Source organism: Sinocyclocheilus rhinocerous, unplaced genomic scaffold (assembly GCF_001515625.1).
Source record: "Sinocyclocheilus rhinocerous isolate Xijiao unplaced genomic scaffold, SAMN03320098_v1.1 scaffold8, whole genome shotgun sequence".
NCBI classification, from domain to species: domain Eukaryota; kingdom Metazoa; phylum Chordata; class Actinopteri; order Cypriniformes; family Cyprinidae; genus Sinocyclocheilus; species Sinocyclocheilus rhinocerous.
Genome location: NW_015666800.1, coordinates 3213097 through 3234709, shown reverse-complemented (window position 1 = coordinate 3234709; position 21613 = coordinate 3213097). Strand labels below are relative to the sequence as shown.

The 21613-nt window shown below is 38.7% G+C and overlaps 2 protein-coding genes across 10 annotated transcripts in view; both read left to right on the top strand.

Moving 5' to 3' along the window:
• The window catches only part of heatr5a (HEAT repeat containing 5a), a 34255-nt gene extending 29781 nt beyond the window's left edge, over window positions 1-4474 (top strand). For all 4 annotated transcript variants that reach the window (XM_016544703.1, XM_016544700.1, XM_016544702.1 and 1 more), the window contains 7 exons: window positions 405-532; window positions 1347-1494; window positions 1580-1852; window positions 2154-2378; window positions 2504-2655; window positions 2896-3106; window positions 4064-4474. In XM_016544703.1, the coding sequence (XP_016400189.1) occupies window positions 405-532; window positions 1347-1494; window positions 1580-1852; window positions 2154-2378; window positions 2504-2655; window positions 2896-3106; window positions 4064-4365 (1439 nt within the window). In that variant the 3' untranslated portion in view covers window positions 4366-4474. The remainder of the gene's footprint in view (window positions 1-404; window positions 533-1346; window positions 1495-1579; window positions 1853-2153; window positions 2379-2503; window positions 2656-2895; window positions 3107-4063) is intronic.
• A 1900-nt stretch (window positions 4475-6374) lies between these two features.
• LOC107733112 (E3 ubiquitin-protein ligase HECTD1-like) overlaps window positions 6375-21613 on the top strand; it is a 32232-nt gene continuing 16993 nt past the window's right edge. For 5 of the 6 annotated variants that reach the window (XM_016544606.1, XM_016544608.1, XM_016544607.1 and 2 more), the window contains exons 1-23: window positions 6375-6607; window positions 9539-9785; window positions 12387-12621; window positions 12756-12983; window positions 14757-15038; window positions 15198-15468; window positions 15589-15665; window positions 15985-16083; window positions 16179-16293; window positions 16753-16927; window positions 17073-17211; window positions 17307-17477; window positions 17610-17832; window positions 17981-18244; window positions 18332-18408; window positions 18843-18977; window positions 19101-19247; window positions 19336-19430; window positions 19611-19716; window positions 19824-19958; window positions 20068-20207; window positions 20345-20668; window positions 21019-21185. In XM_016544606.1, the coding sequence (XP_016400092.1) occupies window positions 9646-9785; window positions 12387-12621; window positions 12756-12983; window positions 14757-15038; window positions 15198-15468; window positions 15589-15665; window positions 15985-16083; window positions 16179-16293; window positions 16753-16927; window positions 17073-17211; window positions 17307-17477; window positions 17610-17832; window positions 17981-18244; window positions 18332-18408; window positions 18843-18977; window positions 19101-19247; window positions 19336-19430; window positions 19611-19716; window positions 19824-19958; window positions 20068-20207; window positions 20345-20668; window positions 21019-21185 (3745 nt within the window). In that variant the 5' untranslated portion in view covers window positions 6375-6607; window positions 9539-9645. Of the gene's footprint in view, window positions 6608-8781; window positions 8838-9538; window positions 9786-12386; window positions 12622-12755; window positions 12984-14756; window positions 15039-15197; window positions 15469-15588; window positions 15666-15984; window positions 16084-16178; window positions 16294-16752; window positions 16928-17072; window positions 17212-17306; window positions 17478-17609; window positions 17833-17980; window positions 18245-18331; window positions 18409-18842; window positions 18978-19100; window positions 19248-19335; window positions 19431-19610; window positions 19717-19823; window positions 19959-20067; window positions 20208-20344; window positions 20669-21018; window positions 21186-21613 lie in introns of all 6 variants that reach the window. The other variant, XM_016544605.1, reaches the window with a different exon arrangement.

Here is a 21613-nt window from a genome sequence, read left to right as displayed (position 1 = left end):
CATGTGAATCCTCATGTTCTGTTGTTTGCTGCTTTTTGCGCATGTAAAATTAATCCCCGGGAAACAAATGTTAGTATTTTTTAACGGGTCACAGACACGTATCCTTTCTAATTTAATTAAATTCGAATTTAAAATAATCTTGTCTGTTAACGGTTAATAATCGGTTAACGAGCATTGGTTAGGAAAAATAACCGAAATGAACATTCCTATAGGCCCTAGGCATCCATAGCTAGCTTTCAGTCATTCAGAGAACTGAATTTTGCTCTAGTCATTTTACATGGGCTGATTATGAGGATCATAAATACTTGAGATATTTTAGGATTTCACTTCTGAAAGATTTTAGATTAACATATCTTTAGTCTTGTTTAATGTTATATGTTCAATTCACTAAAATTTCCATTTAGGAATCAGTGTGGAGTTTTTGTGTTCTCCTCACTCTGGAGACCAAATGGAAAACATTGATTCTTGTCTTCAGGCACTGCAGGCCTTATTGGAGGTGCCTTGGCCCCGTTTGAAAATGGGCAATGATCAGGTATTCTATAATCAAAAACAGATCAAAAGATTCTATATCAAATACATGTTGTTCTTTTGATCTTTAATTATCTTTCAAGATATATATATATATAAGACTGGAGTAATGGCTGCTGAAAATTCAGCTTCGCCATCACAGGAGTAAATAGCATTTTATAATCTAACAATTTCACAATATTGCTGTTAGTACTCTATTTTTTTATCAAATAAATGCAGCCTTGGTGAGAATAAGAGACTTTCAGAAACATTTTAAAACATCTTAGCATCCCCAAACTTGTTTTTCCCATAATTGTTTCTTTGTGTTTAAGATTGTTTTCTTAAAGTATTGCATCAGTACTTCAGGCCCTTGAATCAATATTTGTATATTTGTGTTAATTTATATAATTGCAAATCAATGGATTATACTATTGTTTAACAACATATCGATTGTTCAGCTGACAAAATGTTTTTTTCAGAAATAAAAAACCTCAGTAGACAAAAACTCAATTCAAGTTTATTTGTATAGCGCTTTTCACAATACAAATCGTTGCAAAGCAGCTTTACAGAAAATTAAGTTTCTACAATATATTTAGTAGTAGTTTGTCAGTGGTGACTGTCAAATTGATGTACATATGGCAGAAATGTACGGTAAAACATACCATAAAACAGTTTTTTAAGTTGTGCCATTGTAAATACTGTAAGTCTGTAATGCATTGAGATTTGTGGTTTGCCATTTGTTTTTCCCATGTACTTAATGTCTAGTATGTTTTTGTCTATTATGTCTTTCTCATTAGTCACTCTGTGTTCCTGACAAGTGTATGGTGTTCTCTCTGTAGGCTTTGAGTGTGGAGCTGCTCAGCATTCTACACAGGCTCATAGTCACTCGGGAATCTCCCAGCATTCAACTGGCTGTGCTGGAACTCGTGCGACAGATTGTTTGTGCTGCTCAGGAGCATGTCAAAGAGAAACGCCACAGTGCAGAGGGTAAGTCTCAAAAACTACTTTGGCTTAAATAGTGTAAAGATTAAATAACCCTCTGAATTCATCCTTCTTTGCTGTATTTGGTCAGTTGATGATGGTGCAGCAGAGAAGGAAACTGTTCCTGAGTTTGGTGAGGGGCGGGACACTGGCGGCCTGGTGCCAGGGAAGTCTCTTGTTTTTGGAGCACTGGAGCTGTGTCTCTGCACACTTGTGAGAAAGCTTCCGCAGCTCAGCCCCAAACTGGCTGGCAGCCCCACGGGGTGGGGAGGACACATCTGCTCCCTCAGCAGCACTGACTGTAGACTTGTCACATCTGCTCTGGCCATCCTCTCAGAACTCCCCTCCATCTGTTCACCAGAGGGTAAGAGGTCCAGAGTATTACTGCGGCCATAAGAGCTTTCAGATTGTGAGAAAATCATTCCTCCTGCCCACTTCATTTTAGTCCACTTTTCTTTTTGTTTATTCAATTTAGGAATTACACTTTTTTTTTTTTCTTGTTCCATTACAAGGTCACATAAAACAATATACAGTTTTTGTTTTTTGTCCTCTATCAAACATTTTGTCATACTTTAATATGTCTCTTTTTTTCCTGTTCCACAGAAATTAGATTCTAATCCATAAGTGATCAGAAATCTGACAGTGTTTTATTCTTCTCTCCACAGGCAGTGTGTCAGTGCTGCCCACAGTGCTCTATCTGCTGCTCGGGGTGTTGAGAGAGGCGGTGAAGGGCTCTGTTGGAGCAGAGAGTGGACAGCTGGTACCAGGCATCCTGCAGGCCTTGCGCACTGTTCTCACCTCTCCCATGAGCAGAGCTGAGAAGAGTCGTGGGGCCTGGGCTGAACTGCTGCGATGTGCACTGCACACACTCTTGGATTCTTGGCATACAGGTAGTTCTCTATCTCTCTCATCAACCACACTCTGTGTGTGTGTGTGTGTGTGTGTGTGTTTTTCAGCATGTTGTAGAAATCATTTGAGGAACATTCTCTGTTTTTTCATGGATTGTTTTGGACAGATAAAATAGAGCCTGGAGTAGATGAGGTTACCATGTTGACATCTCTCACCATCTTCGTGCTGTACGCCAGTGCTGAGGTGACCACTGTGGAGCCCCTGCAGACATGCTGCATCCAGACATTCAGAGCCAGTCTGGAATCTAAGGACCCCGTGGTGAGTGAAGAGGGATTTTTACTGTTTTACTGTATTTTTGATCAAATAGATGCAGCCTTGATAAGCAGAAGAGACTTCTTTCAAAACATTTTTAAACAATCTTACCGACCCCAAACTTTTTGTAGTAGAATCTGGCAGTTTAAATGAGGAGCTTTGCTACAATTTGCGTAAAATTCCTAAAGATGAAAAACTCTATGTTGAGTATCCTTCTCTTGTTATGTCTTGCTATTTCCCATTTAGGTGCTGAGCAGAAGTTATCAGTTGCTAGTATCTTTATTCCAAGGCCCAGCGCCGGTAGCCAGGCCGTTTATTCTAGCTCTGGGTGGCTGTCTGGTGTCACAACTGCAGGAAGTTGAAAAGAGTCGTCCTCAAGGCCCAGCAGAGCTACAGGCCGTGCAAGATGCAGTCCGAGCCCTGGAAGCACTAGTGTTTGCTGCTGAAGAAACTCACCGTAAGTGAATGGAAATGTTTACAGGCCCCAATTAGCTGCAAGTTATGATATCATCAGGGTTGGGGAGTAACTGAATACATGTAACGGCGTTACGTAATCGGGATACAAAAATCTAGTAACTGTAATCCGTTACAGTTACATTAAAAAACAAAGTACCGTATTGGCCCGAATATAAGACGACCCTGATTATAAGACGACCCCCCTTTTTCCAGTTGTACTTTTTGGAAAAAGGCTTTTTAAAAAACAAATCTTCTTTTTTCTGAATATAAGACGACCGCGTTTTTTCAGATGTATTTCCAAGAAAAAACATCGTCTTATATTCGGGTCAATACGGTATTCAGATTACAGTTACATTTTGTAAAAAGTGGGAATACTATCAGGATTACATTTGTTTATTTTTATAATTAAATAAATTAGTATTTTGACATAACGCTATATATTTAGTGCTGCTTCATCTTTGCAGGTACGAGTCCGACTAGCATGGAAATCATCGTTAGCTAAAATTAAGTGTTTGCTAGTGATTTAAAATTCCATGGAGTGCATGAGTGCAGTTGTCAGTTTTCTAGCGGAAAATGAGCCTGAATACGGGCTGTAATATCTAGATGGTGAAACAAGACACAATTTTTAAGTTTCAAATAGTTTTTACTATAGTTTTTATTAGTTTTAATTTTAAAGTCATAGTTAAATAAAAGTACTTAGATATTGCTTTTTTGACTTAACATATGTAACTTGAAGTAATCCAAAGTAATCAGATTACATTACTTAATTTGTAACTGTAACGGAATACATTTTAAAAGTAACCCTCCCAACCCTGGATATCATCAAAAAAAACAAGAATAATTCATTGATTATAAATGTCTTTTTTAATTACTGTTAGCAAATTGGTACAGTGTTGTTTAGAATCTGACTCAATATTTTAAGGATACCAAGCACTGAGTATGTGTTTTAACCATGCAGGTCCACAGCTGGTGGCTGTGCTGTTGCCCATCCTCATCTCTCTCCTGCTAGATGAGAATGCTTTGGCATCGGCTCCAGCAGCCTCTCGCTCACTGCACGAGTCCGCCTTAGGAGACCTCATGCGCATCGGCCCCCAGCACTCGGCTGTCTTCAAAGCACTGATGGCCTCCGCCCCGCACATGAAAGCCAGGCTGGAGGCAGCAGTCAAGGGCAACCAGGAGAGCATGAACACTAAGGCACAAACTACTCGGGTCAATAGCAAAAATACGCCAAGCATTCAACTGAAGATCAATTTCCTGTGAATCGTCCTGACTGGATATGATACGAGTATTATGATTTTAATGAGTGAGTGAATGTTGAGGTGGTGTTTTAATCCGCTTTGTTTTTGAAAAGATAAATCCATTTAAAATTTGTGTTGTTTAATAATTGTAGTCAGCTTTAAAACTGCATTAACCTCTATGAGGAACTTAATACATATTTACTCAGAAAGTAAGGGGAAGTGTGTTTCACAAGAAGCAGAACAGCTGAACCATGGGAGTGAATTTTATATGGCTACCATTTATATAAACTTCTTTTTAGTTTTAAAGGGGGTCATATGATGCGATTTCAATTTTTCCTTTCTCTTTGGAGTGTTACAAGCTCTTGTGCATAAAGAAGATCTGTAAATTTGCAAAGACTAAAGTCTCAAATCCAAAGAGATATTCTTTATAAAAGCTTTGTAAAAATCGACCTGTTTCAGAAAGGCGGGGCATAGAAGAGAAACAATAATGTACAGTATGTGGAAAATAATGTTTTTTTTTTTACCTTAAACCGCATAAACACATTTCATTACACCAAATACACAAAATAATGTTATTTTTAGCAACATCATATGACCCCTTTAATGGTTACCTTGCTAACAAGCTTGAATGATTCTGTCTAACTCAGTTATGCATAGCATGATTTTTTTTGTGAGAAGTGTTTTATTGTGTCTGTAGAATGCAAATCATTAATTTCTCACTGTCATGCTGCAGCTCACAACTAAACCTGACCAACTGCACTGTTGGTAATCCGTTATCTGCTGAATTTACATATACAGTTTTAGTGCATTTAAATATTATAAATTTAAAATGTTAAATATTTTAAGTTGCTTGGAAGATAGTTGATAGTTCTGAATGTATATTCATGATAAAGCATTACAAACAGATACTTGCATCACATCACTGCATTGATACTTTGAATACATCTGTAGTACGCATTCATTTGGAAGCCCATTTCTGCCACATAAGAAAAAAAAAATCATGGCTTGGCAAATCATAATTATGAGACAAAAAGTCAAAATTGTGACATACTAAGTTAAAATAATAATAACGTATTTTTTTGTAATTGACTTTTAATAATTTTCACTTTATCACATAATTTAACTTCATGTCAATTTTCACTCTCATAATAGGTACTTTAGACACTTTTGACGGTCATATTTTTGACTGTCAATATCAACTTGTATCGATATGTCGTAATTTTGACCTTTTACCATGATTATGACTTATGATTTACGAAAGAAATTTGCTTCCATATGTTAAAGTGGTACTTAACTTTAGTTACAAACAGTTTTTACTTTTTTTTTTTCTGTATTCTAATTATGCATGGAAATCTCATTTTATTTCGGCACAAATGTTTTCCACTTGCATTGACAGGCAATATAAGTAATAGATCAATCCTACATGAGCAAAAAATATTAAACAAGTAGCCAATTATTATTTACTACTATAAACGCACTACAAGCAAGTTTACAATGCAAATGGAAGAGTTTCAGCTAATAATGGGCCATTGTTTATTGCCAGTTCCTATAAACTTAAGGTGCTGCTTTCTGCTAGAAGCAGTGATGATCAAGTACAATTATGCATTTGTAACCATACTATATATTTTGTATGTTATAAAATGTACAAATTTAAAAATAGGGCAAGATTAACATTTATTTTCTGATTATACTGGAAGAATAAAATCTAGTTTTGCTTCAGGAGTCGCACTGGTTTTAATTTACAATGGAACCTGGAAATGACACATGCAGTTGTTTTTTTCCCACACTGCATATGTCTTAACTTGGACATGTCCAGTCTACTAGAATCACTAGAGAAAATGAATAATGCATTTCAAAGGTTTCAAGATGAACGTAAACCTACTAAAACAGTGCTTGATTTCAGAAAGTGTCACTGTTCATTTTCTACAATTGTGCAATCTAGGTGAATGGTTTGTAATCTTTGTGGCGACCTCGTTGACCGTAAATGGCGAGGAGTTTTAGCGCCCCCTATCGCTTAGCCGCATCGCTGCGTGTTTCTTACTGCTGCCGCGGAGCCTCGTGATATGCGGAGCCTCGATTAGTCCTTTCGACGGCTCTCCATTTCACCCGTCGCCTTCTCGTTCACTTTGACCTTACCTTACAGCAAACAGAAGCGGGGAATGAAGCAATATTCACATCTTGCCGTCTGACACAACTTCGTCCCGAGACGAATTTTGTCCACCCTGTGTGTTTTTTCTTATCCTCTCGTCGTTCGGCGATAAACGGTGAGTGTTTGTGTCGCTCGGCGGAGGGTTTGTTTCTCTGCCTGACAGACGCGTCTAGGCCGCGGGCGCCTATTCAACTTCAGCTCGAGGATTTACTGGTAAACATAAGGCCGCGTTAGTGTTAACGTTACTTGGTGTTTTATGTGTTTTTACCTTTACCTTACCTCAGACCGGTTATATATATGGATAGAGAACATATTCATCTCCAGTACAAATTAAGTAAATGAAGTTTGGGATTAATTAGGTCTGTCGAAGTGATGCTAACATTTTAGCTAATCCCAGCTAACTAAACCTCGCTTTCACAACCGATAATGTGTTTTTATACTCATTTGCTGTGGAAACATATTGTCAAATGTTACCTTAACGTGAAATTAAACGGTTTTGGACTCTGTCATGGCGTGTAAGCTAACATAAGCTGTCTGAACTCGAGAAGTAGGCCATCAGGACAAGATTGGACGTTACTTTGACTGTTTTATTTCGCCTAACTTGCCTTCTCTAACATTTAATCAAAGTTATTGAGTTTGATAACGTCATATTGTTCATGGTTAGAGATTTTCAAGGTTAACTGGACTGTTTGTTCACCTGCTCGGCTCTCTGGATCATGTTAGATGGCCATACATGAAGTTAAACGCACGACATGATATTATAGATCAAACACTATGCGTGTATCCTATTAACGCTCAAACGTCCCGTCTTTGCTCACTGTGAAGGTGGGTTTATTGTGCTGCTGTATAGGCTGGTGTCATGATGACATCGGTTGCAATCAAGTTGTTTTTTCACTCCTTAGTCAGCTGCACTGGCAGAAAGTCAAAGAACATCATTAGAATAATGTTTGTCCGTTAGATGTCGTGAATGCAAGAGTCACGGATTAGCTGAATGTCTGCTTTGCTGGCACTTTGATTATTTTAAGTTGGTGTCTATGCTGTAAGAACAACAGCAGACAGAATCTAAAAATACATTACTGCTTAAATTAACCTGGACTGGAACTTGCTTTGGTATTAGAAGCTACCTACATTTCTTCCTTACTCTTATATTCAGTTTAGGTGGGAATGAGTTTAATGCTTTAGTTAACCCTGTAACCTGACATATAGCCTATATAATCTCATTCTTTTTTTTTAGTGAAACACTTTAAGCTTCTAGCCAGAATATAAGGGGAGAAAGGTTTGCATATGTTCTATTTTTAATGTATCATGTTTAATACATCAAGCTTTTATGGCCTATTTAGTATGATATAGTGATTATAGATTAGTGAGAATATAGTGCCTACAGTCAAGGAGGAAAAAAAAGTAAGTTTTATTCAGAGGCCCAAATATATGCAATTGTTGCTTTTTATATGGCCAAAAAGTAAGATGAAATTCTGATAGCTTGTAATGTAAATTAGTGAGATTTTTACAACAGTATAATGTAGGACTGTTAATGCATATTAATATCAGTTGTCACTCTGTGTCTACCAATAATACATATGATGATATTTAAATGATTAGGTTTATGATCGAAGTTTTGTAGTTTTAATTGTGGGCAGCTAAACATAAAATGCAATGGAATATAATAATGATTGAGAGATAAATAAATGTTCCTCAAAAGCCGGATGTATCTTATTTGATACATTTTTAACATGATTTAAAAAAAAATAAATCTGTATGGGTTATCAAGTAAACATAAGTTGCTCCAGTCCAGTAAATGTTTAATTTTGAAATATTAATAACAATATAAAAATGACTCTTATGTTTGCTTTATAAAAGTCATTAAAGATTTCGCAGCAAAAAGACCTGTGTACCATGAACTGAAGGTTGATTTTTTTTTTTTTTTTTTTTTTTTAAGAATTTTTTACTAAAAAAAAAAGTATGAACTATTGATCAGTGGGCAGAAGGTAGTATAAATATAGTAAACTTTTGTTTTTGTTTTTTTTTCCCAAGAGAGAATGCAACCCAGGTCTATGGCATCAGAACTTTTTTTCAGAAGTTTAGTATATTGAATCCATTGTGTGGTTCACAATGATCCAGTGTGACTTAAAAACGGGTTACAAAACCAGAAAGAGCAACTCGGGAGTATATGTCAGCTCATAAATTAAAAAGTTGTGCTTTTCTGGTGACATGCAAATTCAAACGTGTTTTAGAGTAGCGAATTAACATGGTGCTTGTGTGTGATATGTTTTTTTTCTCTTCTCCATCCAGTAAATCCAACAGTTGCTTTGATTGTCAAGTTCAACAGGACATTCTTCCTGAATCAAGTTAGTCACTTAATCTGTTGATAAGTGGATCTCTCTGTTAGCCTCTAAGAAGGTGGTGGATCTATCAGAAGCCTGCCTGCCTGTCTGTAGCCACCTGTGCAGTAATGAAGAACAGACTTCTGCTATTTCATATAAATCTCCCATTCTAATCAATTTATCCTCATGCTTGGCTCAGCTTGTCTGTCTCAGGAAAGTAGTGCTGCTTTTTCTTTAATGGTTTCTTTCTCGGAACAATAAAAGCATAGTGATTTCTCCGTTTGTATTGCCTACTGTGTGTCTCTGAAAAGCTGGGCTGTTTGGGCCATAGAGTGTGAGTCATTGATGAACTATTCATCATGCGAACTGTTGTTGGCCAAGCTTACTAATCAGCTAATCACAGCGATTTCTTTCAGTGCTTTGATTACAGGCAGCAGTTCATCATGTTTATAGTCTGATTTACTCCTATTAGTATAGCTTTCAAGTTCATACATCTTCAGGGAGGCATCTGCTCCACCCGTTTCATTATTACCCGAGAGTTTTCGTTCTGTTATTTAAGGGTTGTGTTTTCAGATCAGCACCAAAAGATACACTCCATACAAGTGGGAGAAGTTGGAAGTTAAGGCCCAGGGCAACATTGCAAGAATTTTGTGTGGCGTTTTTGTCTTCTGTTGTATTCCTGATGTCATTTCCATGCTCATATTTTGTTCCTTTTTCTCATGAAGGTGAAGACTTGATGAGACAACAAGAGGACCAGTGACTGCCCCTGTTCATTTCTCTCCTGCTGCTGGCGGGGTTACTGGGTGTTGGGTTGGTAGGGTAGTGGGGCATCATGGCGGACGTGGACCCGGACACATTGCTGGAGTGGCTGCAGATGGGACAGGGTGATGAGAGGGATATGCAGCTCATCGCTCTGGAGCAGCTCTGCATGCTGTTGCTCATGTCAGACAATGTTGACCGCTGCTTCGAAACGTAAGTCTGAATACTGATGAGGTGGCAGTTCTGGTTGGCTGAATGTTTTATTACTTAGTGACAATAGAGTTATTCATAACTTAAATTTTATTTTAATATTTTGCAAAATGTAAATTGTCTGATATTTTGGAGTGTGGTACATTGTAATGTAGTTTATCAACTTGTGAAAATGTGACAAGGGGCACTAAGAACTAAAAAAAATACCAGGGTTATTGATATCAGCCTCAAATTTTCTGATCAGTGATTGATTTAAAACTTAAGAGTCTCTTGAAATTAGAAATGATGGAAATGATCAAAGTCCTTTTAAGGCAAGTCATTTCACTTGGCGGCCATCTCTGAAACTCCTCTCGGGCATGCAAGTGCAGCTGCTGTCTCTTTGAATGGGGAAACATCAAATTCTCCAAAACTGTTCGCTAAGCTTACAATTAAATTTCATATTTGAAATCACCAATGAAATCTGACAACAGCTCATGTCTCATAAATGATGTTTCTTTTGCTCAAATAGCATTAAAAAAGCTTATTTTTCAGTCTTAACAGTGATCTTGCAGTGACGTGATGACTTATACCGATTATCGATTGGCTCTTTTATTCAGAAGGCAGGGCTACCTTCAATAGAGTGGCCATATTGAGCGTTGCATTTTTGCCCATTCAAAACTAGTCACTAAAAAAGTGACACGTTGGGTATTCTATAGTCTTTGGTATTATTAAATATTATTTTTGAAATCCAATATGGAAGGTCCTAAACGAGGAGGAGTGTCTGGTGAAACTTTGTTAGATATTATGAGAATTTGTGTACAGTCTTAAAAAGTAAATAAATAAGTGTAATTCTTTAACAAGGAGTAGGGATGCATCGAAATGAAAATTCTTGGCCGAAGCCGAACAAAGGGAAACACTGGGCCGAATACCGAACACGGTTTTTCGCATTTTCCCACCCCCCCATGTAGGCCTATTTAGCCATTTTTTTCACCATTGCATAAATTAAATAGCCAAAATGTGCTTTTTACTGTTTTGTCCTGCTTTTCAAATAAAAAATCAATTACAAAACAACAATTTAAAAAATATTTACTTAACACTGAACATTTTTTTTACATTCTAGCAGACATTATACCAACAAAGCACACTTTTTAAAGTTAAAATTAAGTTAGTAAAATAATATTTTTTGGCCATTTTTGAGACCCTCTTCTTGAATCAGGCATGCATTTTTTACTGTACAAATAAATGCAGCCTTGCTGGACAGAAGAGAATTCTTTTAATACATTAGAACATGGCTATTCAATTGGCGGCCCGCGGGCCACATCCGGCCCGCCATTCAACTTCATTCGGCCCGAGGGGAGAGTACGTGCAGGTCGCACATTATATCTTGAATTTTGTTTTTTAATTAGTTTGTCCACAAGGTGACAACACTTGCCTGGTTCTTCTCATCGGAGACATGTGATGCAGCACTAAACAGTCTCTCACTGTCGGTGCTTCGTGCTTGTAATGATTTCTGCGTCTTTCTCTTATAGTTTTAAATATTTTCACACTGCTGACATGTTTGCTGCATTAGTGCGAGCCTCTATTTGATCGCGTTAGTCATTGTTCGGTACATATTATTCGGCCTTTTCACTTATTCGGCCGAACACCGAAAGATTTTTTTTTTTTGCTATTTTCGGCCGAATAATTTCGGTTGCCGAACATTCGGTGCATCCCTAACAAGGAGTTGTGTAAATATGCACAGTTGGGTAAAAAGCACATCCTACAACTATGAACGTGTAGACCTGAGGTTATAAAAAGTACAAAAAAGAAAGAGAAAAATAAGTGTCTAAACCTACAGACTAAAATAAGTTTATTGCACATTTCAGTGTAACGATAGTAAGTCTTGTTTGAACTAAGGTATTAATTTAATGAATACACAAAAGTCTGTTATCATTAGATTTGCACAGTAACTCTTACATGTATTATTAAAGGGTTAGCACTAGATTGACAGTGACAGTTTTTACTTGTCTTAAATAGTCTGTAATTAAATTTGGTGATCAATTATTGGATCGACAGTGTTGTGCTAATTTCTCAAACTGAGTAAGCCAAGGCAGGACAGCCACAATAGCTGCTGAAGATGATCAAGACAAACAAGGAAGCACCTCGGTTGTGTGGGAGTTTTTTGGTCTTAAATGTGATAACCCACAAGTGGTTTGTAAAAAGCTGTATCACAGGTTGTGGTTACCCAAAGGGGAAATGCAACAGTCCTCTTAAACCCAAGTACAACAAACTGTAATGGCACATGTAAATTAATTAGGCCTGTGATTTGTTTATAATACAGTTTATTGCCATTAAGTATAATACTTTTTACAGCATGTCACTTTAGTAAGAGATATACTGTTCACTTTGAGAGGTTGGAGTAATGTTTTGTTTACCTAGGAAGAACAGGAGACATGCATTGGATTTCATTATTTTCTGGCTTTAATAATAATAATAGGAATTGATTTGACACATTTTAGGTTTATTGCATCACATATTACTGTTGTATTATCTAACAAATTAATCTTGTATCAGCATTGTCCCTCCATATTGTGCAGACCTTATAACCCTTCATTTCACTCTGACACTGCTGTCTTGCCACCGCAGGTGTCCTCCACGGACATTTCTCCCAGCTCTGTGTAAGATCTTCCTGGATGAGAGCGCACCAGATAATGTGCTGGAAGTCACAGCCAGGGCCATCACCTACTACCTGGATGTGTCAGCTGAATGCACCCGCAGGATTGTGGGAGTAGATGGAGCCATCAAAGCCCTGTGTAACCGGCTAGTGGTGGTGGAGCTCAACAACAGGACCAGCAGAGATCTGGCTGAACAATGTGTAAAGGTAAATATTGCTATATTTTCTGCCATGACTTTCAGACTTTTTTTTTTTTTGCCCAGTCAATTTTTCCAGTGCTGTTTTTGAACAGTAAATTCCTATGCATGATGGTCATACTATGTACTGTGTTGTGTCATCAGGTTCTGGAGCTAATCTGCACACGGGAGTCTGGAGCTGTGTTTGAAGCGGGTGGACTGAACTGTGTGCTGAGCTTCATTAGGGACAGCGGTCATCTTGTGCACAAGGACACATTGCACTCTGCCATGGCAGTAGTTTCTCGCCTCTGTAGTAAGATGGAGCCACAAGACTCTTCCCTAGAGACATGCGTGGAGTCCCTCTCTAGTCTGTTGAAACATGAAGACCACCAGGTAGTACATGAGTAACACTTTAAGGGATAGTTCACCTTAAAACGTGTGCTGTAAGGCTTCTCTAGCTTTTTTGTGTGAGGAATGGAAACCATTCAAAAGTTTGGGGTCTGTATGATTTTTCTTGTTGTTTTTTTAGTTGTGCAAGGTTTTTTTTATATATAGTCTTTTATGCTCACTAAGGTTGCATTTTTTTAAATTCAGTATTATTTGTTTTTTTTGTTTTTTTTCCAGTTATGCCTAAGCTGATTTTTCTGCAGTCATTACTAGGGATGCACGAATACCTTTTTTTCAGAACCAATCTGATCCAATAACAAAAATTCTGAGTATCGTCCGATACCAATCCGATACTAGCAGTTTTTTTTTTTTTTTATCAATGTAGAATTTCTATACCTCTGTGTTGAATTGATCATCACTGTTTTGCGTGTTAAACACATCTATTAAATATAGACAACTTCATTATACAGAAAAATAAATCTATGACAAAAATACTATTATAAACTAGGTTAGTGGATAATTCAGTAGCAAAAGTTACTCTAGAAAAATAAGTGCACAATAAATTTATAAAATCTTAATATTTAGTAAAAAAAAAAACATTTAGTGGGGAACAAATAAGTGTAGGACTAAATCTGGTAAGAAGTTACACATGGCTCTTTGTATTTTTGTAAAATACATTCATGGAAAAACAAGTAAATGTATTTAAATATAACTATATACTATAAAATTAAAAGACATTTCTTTTAAATGTATAGCACAGTAATGAGGCATGAGATATTGATGTGTAGTGTATTAATCTGTGATAGTCTTTTCTTTTAACATTTTTAAATTTCAGTTACTGTGCGTGTGAAGAACAATTCATAGTGCTCTGCTCTCTACTACAGTGTTGTTATCTAACAGACACCCGGTAGAAAGTAACATGATTCAGAATAGTACTAAACTCCAGCTAGATAAAGTTCTTTTATGCAGAACCACTGATCTTTATCTACAGATCAAATATAATAATAGGAACATTGAATGATCTTGAAGAGAGTTTCATCGTCTTGACTTTAATAACTGAACGCGACGCGCAGTTTGAAAGCTGAATGGAGGATGACTGACAGCTTCAGCGGAGAGAAGAGTTTACGTCAATTTGAATTTAATGACTTAAATATTTAATATATAATCTGTACCTCACATTAAACTATGTACCAGCTTCAGACGACTTGGAATATAGTGCACAGAAACTTTATGGTGCTTTATAATGTTTTTGTGCCTTTCGTGGGGCTTATCAATAACACAGAATAGTATACGCACAATATCGGATTTGGATCGGTCTCGTCTGACCAATACCCGATCCAGCAGAAAATGGCAGTATCGAAGCTGATACCGATACTGAGTATCGGATCGGTGCATCCCTAGTCATTACTCCTGTCTTCAGTGTCATGATTCTCCACAAGTCATTATTTGAATAGAAATTTCAAAAGAATAGCATTTATTTGAAATAGAAATATTTTGAAACATTATAAATGTTTTTGTCACTTTTGATCAATTTAATGCAATCGTTGCTGAATGAAAGTGTTCATTTCTTTCTTTAACAACAACAAAAAAAAAAACTTACTGAACCTAAACTTTTGAATGGTAGTGTAAGTAACTATTGATTAATAGAAATAAAATCAGGTTTATACTTTCATGTGTAGATCAGTTTCTTTTTCATATTTATAATGGACTGACTTTGTTGGTAAAATTACGCACAAATGTAATGTCAGCAACTAAATGGTGTCCTGGTGTCATCCACAGGTGTCTGATGGAGCTCTGCGTTGCTTCGCTTCACTTGCGGACCGGTTTACGCGGCGAGGAGTTGATCCAGCCCCATTAGCTAAGCACGGACTGACAGAAGAGCTGCTGTCCCGTATGGCTGCGGCAGGAGGTACGACATCTGGACCCTCCTCCACCTGCAAGCCTGGCAGGACCTCTAGTGGAGCCACTCCATCTGCTGCGGACTCTAAACTGAGCAACCAAGTGTCCACCATTGTCAGCCTTCTGTCCACACTCTGCAGAGGCTCACCACTTGTCACACATGTAAGATGTATATTCATAGAAATATACTTGCCATTTGCTAGATGTCACAAGTACTGTGTGTTTAATTGAAAGATCACTTACTGCAGGGGGACATGTATTAAAATCACAGTTTCCACTGGTTACATTTTATGAACATTTGTGTTGCATCTCCTCTTTCAGGATCTTCTGCGCTCAGAGCTGCCTGACTCTATGGAGAGTGCTCTGCAGGGGGATGAGCGCTGTGTGCTGGACACTATGCGGCTGGTGGACTTACTGCTGGTGCTGCTCTTTGAGGGACGCAAGGCTTTGCCCAAATCTACAGCTGGTTCTACCGGCCGTATCCCTGGTCTGCGGCGTCTTGACAGCTCCGGGGAACGCTCTCACCGACAGCTTATTGACTGTATACGCAGCAAAGACACAGATGCTCTCATTGATGCCATTGACACCGGTGGTAAGTGTTCAAGTAGTGCATGCAAGATCATTATTTTGGATGGGAGGGGGTTGAGGGCTATTGTCGCTTTGACGTCACATCCTGACTAACATGTACTGTTACTTTTTATTTCCTTCTAAGCATTTGAAGTAAATTTCATGGATGATGTAGGACAGACTCTCTTGAACTGGGCATCTGCATTTGGAACACAAGAGATGGTAAGATTTTTTTTTTTTTTTAGATGTGGAATTTTTAAGATGTTTTTCAGTGCACATGATGCAAGAATTTGCCTTCAGACACAGTGCAACAGCATGACCAAACAAACAGCAGATTTGTTAATAAAGGTTACACACTGAATTTAGGACAGCATTATTCTTACATTGTGCAATATGGTTATGTGGAGGAGACACAACTAAATGGGCAAGACTCTTTGTCTGGTAATGGCTTGTGTAAGTTAGAAGAATGGGGTCAGTGCGACAGATGAACATTGTTTTCTAAGGATTGCAAGCACTCACACTGTATTCTGACCTGCTTAAGGTGGAGTTCCTCTGTGAGAGAGGTGCTGATGTCAATAGAGGCCAGAGGTCATCCTCTCTGCACTATGCTGCCTGTTTTGGCAGGCCACAAGTAGCCAAGGTAAAGTGTTTGTCATGTAACGGATTCTTTTTATAGTTATTATACATTGTTTTTAATGTCTTGTATTTATTTTATGGCATATGTTTTCCCAATAGACTTTACTGCGCCATGGGGCCAACCCTGACCTGAGAGATGAAGATGGGAAAACTCCGTTAGACAAAGCTAGAGAGAGGGGACATAGTGAGGTTGTAGCAATTCTCCAGTCTCCTGGTGAGTCCATCAGATTTCATCTCTACTTCATGACAATATTGTTTCCCTTTTCTTTTGAAAGTGAAAATGTCAGAAGAGTGAACTAAAATGTGTTTTGGGGGATTTTAAATGAGTTTTTATGCTAAATATTCATAAAATGTCAACAGTGAGGCTGAATGGTGCTATCAGAACATTGCTATTGTCTTTTGAGCATCTGAAACCAGCCGGACACGGCAGCATTGGCTCAACCAATAGTCTGAATTTGGGACAGACTATTTTTTGGACAACCAATGGAAGATTAAGAAGTGTTTGGAAAGCCCTGTTTGAAAACATTTTTATTTTTGCTGCTACTACACTGGTGGCAGAGAAATTACAACCTTGTGCTTTAATGCAGTTGCTCACCATTAATTTTGTAATGGTGAATTCCAGGGGATTTGTGAGATTTTCAAAATAAAGTGTTTCTTGTGGTGTTTGATATAGGAGACTGGATGTGTCCTGTCAACAAGGGGGATGACAAGAAAAAGAAGGATGTTAATAAAGAAGAGGAAGAGGGCAGTGAGCCGAAAGGTGACCCTGAGATGGCGCCTATCTACCTGAAAAGGCTGCTCCCAGTATTTGCACAGACCTTTCAGCAAACCATGCTGCCTTCAATAAGGTGAGGGGAGAGCACCATCAGTGCCAAACTACATTTTCAGAAAGAAAATCAGTATAGTAACATTTTTGCATTTTGCTTCCAACTGTCAGTAGGACATCAATACTTTCCTTTCAATGATAGTTTGTTTGTATAATCTCTTTCACAGGAAAGCTAGTTTAGCTCTGATCAGAAAAATGGTGCACTACAGTTCTGAAGTTCTACTTAAGGAAGTGTGTGACTCTGATGCTGGACACAACTTGCCCACTGTACTTGTGGAGATCACTGCAACTGTGCTGGATCAGGAGGTTGGATAATTTAGTTTTTCCCTCCTGATGATCTTTTCTGAAATTGAATAAGTTTGAAGTTGAGGCTTATTGACCTTTCTACTCCTTTTTCACAGGATGATGATGATGGTCACCTGCTGGCCCTGCAGATCATTAGGGATCTAGTGGATAAGGGAGGTGACGTGTTCTTAGATCAGCTGGCCAGGCTGGGTGTCATTAATAAGGTATCCACTCTGGCAGGACCCACATCAGATGATGAAAATGAGGAAGAGGCTAAGCCTGAGAAGGTCAGACTCAACTCATTCCAGATTTGCTTCTTTGTTGTTGTTCAGTTTTTTATTTTTTCGATGAATAAACAACTTTTTCTTGGAACTATTCAGAATTTGCTCTGAAATAAATAAGTCTGTCTTATTTTCCAGGATGATGAACCACAAGAGGATGCCAAAGAGATCCAGCAGGGGAAGCCTTACCACTGGAGAGACTGGTCCATCATCAGAGGCAGGGACTGCCTTTATATCTGGAGTGATGCAGCTGCTTTGGAGCTTTCCAATGGCAGCAATGGTTGGTTCCGCTTCATCCTGGATGGTAAACTGGCCACCATGTACTCCAGTGGAAGCCCAGAGGGCGGCTCTGACAGCTCAGGTAGGTCTCCTGCAAGCAAACTGATCAATCAATGAAAGAACAGAGCTATCTTGGCATCAATTAAATCAAACAGGATTGCTTTTTGTTAAATTATAATTGGCTCCCGGGTGCTATAGTAGCAGATGTTTTCTTTCCCTCTCTCCTATAGAGAGCAGAAGTGAGTTTCTGGAGAAGCTGCAGCGTGCCAGAAGTCAGGTCAAACCGGTGACAGCCAGCCAGCCCATCCTGTCCACACAGGGCCCCACCAAACTCACAGTGGGCAACTGGTCTCTAACTTGTCTGAAAGACGGTGAGATTGCCATCCATAATTCAGATGGCCAGCAGGCCACCATCCTCAAAGAGGACCTACCAGGTTTTGTGTTCGAGTCAAACCGAGGCACTAAGCACTCTTTCACTGCAGAAACCTCTCTAGGTAAGTTTGGAATATTAGTTTAAAAGCATCCAATTTGCCTGTATCTTTCCTCAGTCACACCATTATTGGATCCTTTGTTTGTCATAGGGTCCGAGTTTGTTACTGGCTGGACTGGTAAGCGAGGAAGAAAGCTCAAATCCAAATTGGAAAAAACGAAACAAAAGGTAGGATTACTAAGCATTACTTTTATCATTTAGAGCATGACTGACAGATGTGACCATGCATATTTGAGTCATTGTTACATGATTCTCAGTAATCATTCTTATATGCTGATTTGGTGATCAAGAAACCTTTCTTATCAATGTTGATAATAAATGTGTTGTCCCCCCACTATATTTGTGGAAACCATAATACTTTAGGTTTCTTTGAATAGAAATATTTTTAAAAAAAAATTTGTAAATTTGAAATCTTTTATAAATAATGGTATACATTTCTTTACTGTCACTTTTGATCAATTTAATATGTCAATCTTAATTTTCTTAATCTTAATCAATTTAATTTATTATTTTTTTTTTTTAAACAATCTTACTAACCCCAGACCATTATATTGTATTACATGACATTACCCAACTTTCTCTTTCCACTTCTATGTCTGTAGGTAAAAACCATGGCCAGAGATTTGTATGACGATCACTTCAAGGCTGTGGAGAGTATGCCGAGAGGTGCAGTGGTCACTCTGAGAAACATTGCCACGCAGCTAGAGTCTGCTTGGGAGCTACATACTAACAGACAGGTAGAATTAAGCTAAAAACTTTATCTACCCAGAGAATATACTTTTGTCACAGTTTATTTTAGTTCCCATGTAGTTGAGGTCAAAAAGACAATAACAGTAAGAGTTTGCTTCTTGTTTCTTCAGTGCATTGAAGGTGAAAACACATGGCGAGACCTCATGAAAACAGCTCTGGAGAATTTAATAGTCGTTCTCAAAGATGAGAACACAATTTCTCCATATGAAATGTGCAGCAGTGGCCTCGTGCAAGCACTTTTTACTGTCCTCAGCAATGTGAGTCATGCACAATGTAACTGTTAGTTGTCTGCTTTTTACCCTCATTACTCATTACCCTTTTACTTATATCACGTTTTCTTCACAGAGTGTGGAGCTAGATGTGAAACATGATTGTAAGCCTCTGATGGAAAGAATAAATGTGTTCAAGACTGCGTTTACTGAAAATGAAGATGACGAAAGGTAAAGTATATCTTCTGTTACACATGACGGTAATTGAGCCAGACACAGCATGTAAAAATGAGCTCTTCCCTATATATCCGAGTCTCAACCAGCAGCTTATTTGTCTGATTTCAACACAATGAAAGAATTTGTTTTCCTGTAGTCTGTTTGTCTTGCATTTAAATTGTTTCTGTCCTCTAGCCGACCAGCAGTTGCCTTAATCCGCAAACTGATAGCAGTGTTGGAGTCAATAGAACGCCTACCTCTTCACTTATATGATACACCAGGCTCAACGTATAATTTACAGGTCAGTTTCCATGTTTGGTCGTATATTTTTAGTTTGGTGCATGTGATACAGTGACACTTTCATTATGAATGGTGATATTTCATTAAAAAAAATTTCTATCGTGTTAGATACTGACAAGGAGGTTACGCTTCCGCTTGGAGCGTGCTCCAGGTGAAACGGCCTTGATTGACCGAACTGGTAGAATGCTAAAGATGGAGCCGCTGGCCACTGTTGAGTCACTGGAGCAGTATCTGCTCAAGATGGTAGGAAAGCTTTTTTGTGTTTATTTCTTCTATTATTCCATATTTTCTCAGCTGTATGCCCACCGGCATCTGAGAAAAGATCATAACTCTGTCTCATCCCTTTCCCCAGGTGGCCAAGCAGTGGTATGACTTTGACAGGTCTTCATTCATCTTTGTTAGAAAGCTCAGAGAGGGTCAGAGCTTCACCTTCAGGCACCAGCATGACTTTGACGAAAATGGAATTGTGTACTGGATTGGCACCAATGCGAAGTGAGCTGCTTTGTCCTTTTTTGCATGATCATTTAAATAGATTTAATTATAATTGCTTATTCTTACACTTTGAACCCCAATATGACCCATTTAAATAAAATGTTGTGCATAAAGAATCCACTTCTGTTTGACCACAGGACCGCATATGAATGGGTGAACCCTGCTGCTTATGGATTAGTGGTTGTGACTTCCTCCGAGGGCAGAAACTTGCCTTACGGCCGACTTGAAGACATCCTGAGCAGAGACAGCTCCGCCCTCAATTGTCACACCAATGATGACAAAAACGCATGGTTTGCCATCGATCTTGGTTTATGGGTCATCCCCTCTGCATACACACTTCGCCACGCTCGTGGATATGGTCGATCCGCCCTCCGGAATTGGGTATTTCAAGTGTCCAAAGATGGTCAGAACTGGATGACTCTCTACACCCATGTGGATGACAGCTCTCTCAATGAGCCGGGGTATGTGTGGTATAACCAGTATTTTGGAGTGTGCCGTTATTGGGTTCTGTCTACTTTGACTTGACCATAACCCCATTCACATGGTGCGTTGATCCCGTAAATTTGCCGGAAAATTGCACACAGAGTGATCGATCCTGGGTTGGGGACCTAGTAACATTGCCGGGATCAGTCCCGGAACAAGCCCTATGTGAACAAAAGGCAGGACCAATGCCGTAAAGGGTGTGTTAGTGATGACGCACATTATCGTGCGACTCTTTTCCCGGGTGTTTTGAAGGCAGATCAATCTCTGTGTGAAAGAGGCTCATGTGTCTTGTTTGTGCTCCTACTAATGAGACTCATTACTGCCTTAGGTCAACAGCCACATGGCCTCTGGATCCATCCAAAGATGAGAAGCAAGGCTGGAGACACATTCGTATTAAACAGATGGGGAAGAATGCCAGCGGACAAACACACTACCTCTCCCTGTCTGGTCTAGAAATCTATGGCACTGTTACTGGTGTGTGTGAGGACCAGCTGGGTAAGTGCCAATAATTTGAAATACTACACTTTGTCTCATTGTAACTAGGGGTGCTCCGATTGATCGGCTACCGATCACTATCGGCCGATAATCACGTTGGGATGATTGATCGGCGGTCTCTAAAAAGGCCGATCTCAAAAAACTGATCTCAAGCTGATGACGCTGCCGTGAGAGGTTTGGCATGACATGCAGCGGCACCGTCTCAGTCTCTGTCAGGCGCGGGTGAAATAATTATAATACTGAAGGTGAGGAACTCAATCATATTTTTTCATTAAATAACTTATAAAGTAATTTGAAAACCTCGTGTGAGACGTAATTTCACAAGCAGCTTGAGTGAATCACCGAGCGCGTGCGCTCTCTCTTTCTCTGTCAAAATACGCAAATGGCTTCAAATCACCACACATCACGTCTGTCTATAAGCGAGCTGC